General features: G+C 41.2%; 1 protein-coding gene across 1 annotated transcript; it reads right to left on the bottom strand.

The window, feature by feature from the left end:
- Positions 1-223: 223 nt before the first annotated feature.
- Positions 224-2074, bottom strand: TMEM252 (transmembrane protein 252). The gene is made up of 2 exons (XM_085312443.1): positions 1719-2074; positions 224-509 (listed from the first exon to the last, which is right to left on the bottom strand). Exons 1-2 carry the CDS (start codon positions 1994-1996, stop codon positions 224-226), a joined length of 564 nt encoding a protein of 187 aa, XP_085168569.1. The 5' UTR covers positions 1997-2074.
- Between the last annotated feature and the right edge of the window lie 3655 nt (positions 2075-5729).

Here is a 5729-nt window from a genome sequence, read left to right as displayed (position 1 = left end):
TAAAATACCAAGCACTGTTTTATATAAGCCCTCCAACTTTTCTCAGACACAGAGGTCTTCTCCTCGGCAGCTTTGCTCTGGGGGTGTAACATTAAGGAGCATGGACACCCATCTTCTTCCATCTTGGTCCACCTCACAAACATGGGGTTTTACCCACTGCCTTTTTCCCAGAGTTTCTGCCCAGCTTTGCTCTTTCTCAGGCCCTATGGCAGTTTGTGCCTTGTCAGCAATTGTTTTCTTGTGTTGGCGCRGGAATATTCAGCACTGTTTTGGGGGCTGAGTCTTTCTTGGCCGTTTGCTGCTGCYGTGGCTCCTGCACAGACAACTCGTACGGTGGCGGCTCCTCTTGTCCACCCGTCTCGCTGATGAACTCCATGCTGCTTTCAGTGTACAGAGGTGGTGGGAGCCCGGAGACTTTTTCCTCTTTTAATGTGGAGGCAACCGGCAGTGGGAAAGTCTGTTTTTCAGGGTCTGTGCTGTCTTCATAGGATGGGGGGTAGAAATCAGGTCTGAAGAGTAAGTAAATCAAAATAAAACATAAGCGAATCAAAATAAAACATAAGCAAATAAAAATAAAGCACATCTCAATGAAATGAGATTTATCTAAGAGAGCTTGGTTAGACACTGCATCTGCTCTTTTTGCACAGTTTCGCCGAGGCTTAAACTGTAAACAGAAACCTGACTTAGTAGGATTAGATCAGTGGGAAGAGTTAATATGGAATAGCTGCAATAGCCGGAATCATTGCCTCTGTTTTTCTCCAAAATGTTATGTTAAAACACAGAACTGCAAGGAAGAAGACTCTTCTTTATGAGAGTTTCCACCTGTGTGTGCTGTACAAGTATGTACATATGTATGTATTTCAGCAAATGCACAAGAAAATTTTTATTTGAAAAAAGAGAGGCATTATTGCTTAAAGTAGGTTAAATTACTGTTAGAATAGTCATTGTTTTCCTTTAAAATATGCTTTGCATGTCCCCGCTTATCTAACCAAAATTTGCTATGATGTGTTGCAATTACAGAGCTCTTAGAGCATCCATTGTCAGTGTTTATAACGCTGTTTCTACAACAGTTGAAGAAAAAGTAACTTCTTGCATCCAGTGACCCTGTTAAAAACTTTGTCAGGCTCAGTGCCAATTAGCTTAAGAAACTCTCTACATTAAAGCTTCAGATTTTGCTCAGAAATAGCAGGGATACTTACCAAAAAAAAAAAAAAAAAAAAGGCAAAACCTTAGCAGGGACCATATAGGGAACTGAAGCCCACTACAGGCCATATACATCACTCATCACTGAGCAATGTGGCAAGAATAAAGAATGGAAGAATACCTCCCCCAGCAGCAGATTACCTCCCCCAGCAGCAGATTAGTGAATTTTTTATTCATTTTTGTGTGATCTTTTTTTGAATTTTATTACGATGTTACTAATGATGCTCTTGCAGGATGCCCACTGAAGTCAGCTTCATCTGTTCTCTCCATGAATGGATTCGGACCACTCTGTGCAACTTGCAATGTTTTCAGAAGTGCTGCTTATGCACTATTTTGTATTGAACAGATTACCACTTGCTCTTGCAAATAAAATTTTGGACAACAGTTCTCTCCATTCAAATATAATAAAATGCCTACAATTTGTTTATTGTTGTACTGCTGCTTTCTTCTCAAAGCACGCTTGCAGAACAACACCTCTTCCCCCTACCCACAGGCAGCCATACGGTAATACATACCTGTCTATGGTGCTGACATGTAACTCTCTAAGGCCGTGGTTTCGATTAAAGATGTTGCTGAGGGCCTTGTATTTGATGGCTTCATGGAAAGCATTCCAGAAAATGCCAGTCACAAGGAGCAGGAACCCCAGAGGTAACACACAGTAAATAGCCAGCTGCTCATTTCCACATTTGCATAGTGAACTGCTAGTGGAAATGCAAAATGCTCCCAGACAAATAGCAGAGAAACTGAGTAAGAGCACAAGAAAACGAAGGAAGGAAAAAACACCTTTGGGCATCTTTCCCAGCAGACACAGCACTTAGCCTCTGCCTGTGGTTCGCTCACTCGCTGTCTTAGCTATGCATCTCATCTTCATGCATGTTTTATACACTCCAGGATCAATTGGCCTTTGGACAATTAAGAGAAGAAGGCACTTAGAAGATACTCATTAATCCCTTGAGACACTCATAACCTCTTTTAAGATTAATTTATAATCTTAAACCTACTTTAAGGAGGGAAACAGAAACTTCCTGCACCATTTCTTTGCCACTGTAATCACTGCAGTGCATATTGAACCGCTGTGTTCATTACACGCTGGAATTTGGAACAGTTCACGTGCTTTGCTAGCTTATGAACGATGCCTTCTGCCGTTGTCTTTCTTCAGAAAAGAAAAAAAAAAAAGAAAGAAAGAAAAAGCCCCCAGAATAATCGCTGTTCCTAGATCTCTGTTAAAAGCTTGATGGGAAAACATGCTTTTGCAATCATGCATTTTCTTCTTTCTCTAACACATTATTTAGTCTTTTTTCTTTAACACGTTATTCAGCTGCCTTGACTTTTTTAACAGTCCTTTCAAAAAAAGATAAATTTCTAGCTTGCATTCTGATATCACCAATGGATTTTATTATATAAAATGAAAGAAATAAATCAAAGTTTCTCATACCAAAAAAAGAGCATAGGCATATAGAAAATCTCCTTGTCACTAAGTTCAGTTGTATTTGATTTCTTTATTTTTATTCTCTTCTTTCTTCCGGCAATATTTATCAGCTTTGGAACTGATTTTTGGAAGTGTTAGTGCTTAAAGCTATGCAGAAAAACCTAGAGTCAGGTTTTTTGAGCATATTTAGACAAAAAAAAATCAGATTCGCAGGTCAGGAAATATGGTCCTGCTTTAAAACTGCCAGCCTGCTTACGAGGGGGTTTCCTCCACCCTTAGAGGTCCAGATCAGCTGGGCTCTTCATCCAGCCATGCAAACTGTTCTCCTGACTTCCCATGTTGCAGAGGTGCAGACAAGATCCCAGCCGCGGGGTCTCGAGCCCTGACACCTCTCGTCCTGCCAGGGTAATGCCAATGCTTGACCCTTACCCGTGGGCTGGATATGAACCTCGTCGCCATTTGGACTCACGTCTGAAATGTCCACGCCAGGCTGGAGTCACATTAGTTTAACGTGTGCTGAGGCTGCCACTGTTTTTGYCCAGGAATGTGGAAAAGGCAGAAGGATCATCCTCCATGGGTCATCCTCCGCTTTGCTGCGGGAGAGCTCATGAAGTGGTCGAGATGACTGCAGCACCAAAAGCACTGGGTGTTCCCCCAGAAACCTACACGCTGTCCACAAGTCCAGTGTGGACATGGGGCACCCAAGTGCTGTTTCCCAGCATGACTGCTTTCATGCCATACTTTGCTGGAGAGGGGAGGAGGGGAGAACCAGCCAAAATGCAGTTTGAGGTTAATTCTTGCAGGGAAGACTGCTATGYTGTTCATCGTATTGCAGTACCATTTTTAGTAGAATGTAGGCTATATGGAAGTATATGTTTAGCAGACTATATGGAAGACCTTTGCTGTCTGTTCATTTAAGGAGTGTAGCACCATGCTCGGCACTTTTTTGTCACAGAATAAAAGAAGAGATTACCCTGAAATTTGAACTGAGAATTCAGCTTATCATCTGAACTGTATGTCAGGTTATTTTTCTGATCCTTATGATATGAAAAAATACTGTGCATGCAGCTCTGAATCTTGCTTATACATAGTTTGCAAAGAGCTATAAAGTTTTTATCTCTACTTTAAAGTGTATGTATGTATGATACATTTATATCTATATACATACATACATGTCCTGCTTATGAATACATTACTTGCTTATGAATACATTATAGAGATGGACATAACATAGATAATAATTACTTCACTCCAAGCATGCTAAATCATTCTCTGCAAGGGAGCATCATGTCACTCTTTTACCTCTGTTTTGCAAAGATAAGGCCATGCTGAAGAGCATCAGCAAGTAATGGCATTATGGAGGTTTGCCAAACTGACACGCAGTAGGAACAGTGAAGTTAACGGAGCTCTATGTCTCAACTGCAAAGACTGAGTGCATCCTCTTTCTACACACAAGGAAGAAAGGATTAAGGATGAGGTGTCGCAACTCTGCCAAGGGGCGATACCTGGTTAATTTGCATTGATTTGTGCAACTTTCAGTTTCAACCACGCTCAGAAAGGAGTTGCCATCACATGAAGTTTAAGAAATACTATGTTGCTGTTTTTCTGCAGTCACATCCAGCTGAGATTTATAAGGAGATAGTTTGTCCCTGCTACAGTTGCTTCGCASCATAGACTGCTCCTCCTAACATCCCTCAAAGGGTCATGAGCGTCCTCGGTGGTCACAGTGATGAAGTGGAGGTTTGTGGAGTCCCGCCACATCAGTGCACCCTCGCTTCAGTGAAAGTTGATTCACACTGTGTGGCGGGGACAAAAAACAAGTTTTACAGCAAGGTAGTAGAAACATTATCGCCAGMTAGCATCACCTTCAGCATACTATACCTTACATCAAGCAATAAAATAGAAATTATTGCTCTTGCTATTATTATTATTTTCTGATGTAGATAATAAATGTCCTGCCTTCACCTCATGGTCACCTCAAAGCAATTTACAAAAACCTGACCTGTATTTTTAAAGGGCATTTAGAAGGCTCAGTCAGAAGTGAACAGAAGTGAATAACCTAAGTTCAATCTCAATTTAAGTGATTTTTGTCTCTTGAAGGCCTAATTTTCAGTGGAGAATTAAAAAAGTGGAAGTTAAAAGAAGTTCCAAAGAACTTTGGATCCCAAATTCACATTAGCTATGAAAAGGAGACTAAGCCATTTGCCACTGCAGCCTATTAATTAAATACCTTAAAAACCCTGATCTATATGTCCTGGTACCTGGCTATAATCCAGTAAAGAAACTAGTGCGGTAACACTTCGTGCTTTAGGATATCCAATTGGTGACAAAAATAGGGCTGTACATCTGGAGAGCATCATTACTGCTCTTCATTTGTATCATCCTTATGGAGAACACCGTAAGAGCAGACCCCTGTTGTGGCAAACATATTTGAATTGCTAAAAATCAAAACCTGAAACAAAAGGCTTTGCAGGCTTTATTGTGTCAAGGCACAGCAGGCACATGGGGTGAAGAAAATACATTTGATATAATGTTGCTTTTTGTCGTAGAAAACTCAGGAGTTTTTATCTCACTGCTGATCTTCCCAGGGTTTGCTAAAAGTGCTTTATGGACATTTTATGGAAGCAAATACCCAAGCAGCCTTTTCTTTTTCTTTCCCCCCCCCCCCCTTTTTTTCTCCCAGTTTTGTCTTACAGAGAAGGTAAATCACAGAAACTGCAGGAAGGCGTTTGAAGAAGACAAGGAAGATTTTGGATAAAAGCCGCCTGCATCCGCAGAAGAGAAAGGAGGGATCAAGATGCAGGAAAATATCCAGTGAGCTGCAGCGCTATAGTAAAACCTGTTTGAGAGGTGTCAGGCTAGATTCAAGGCAGGATTTATAAGCCTAAACACCAGGTGTTTCCACACATAACTGCTGGACAGCAGGCCCAGGAACCTGATGTTACCACCTTGCAGCTCACAGAGAGGTTGAGCACCTCGGACTGGGACCTGGTCATGAGCAACAGCTGCTCTTCTGGAAAAGCAATTAAAAAAGAGTAAGCACAGAGCACAAGTGCAATAAAATAAACTGTTCAAATAGGAGTATACTTTAAGTTTG

This window comes from Rhea americana, unplaced genomic scaffold (assembly GCF_003343005.1).
Source record: "Rhea americana isolate MKP2758 unplaced genomic scaffold, rheAme1 scaffold_365, whole genome shotgun sequence".
Lineage (NCBI taxonomy): Eukaryota > Metazoa > Chordata > Aves > Rheiformes > Rheidae > Rhea > Rhea americana.
The sequence above is the reverse complement of the archived record's forward strand: the minus strand, read 5'-3'. Positions and strand labels throughout refer to the sequence as shown.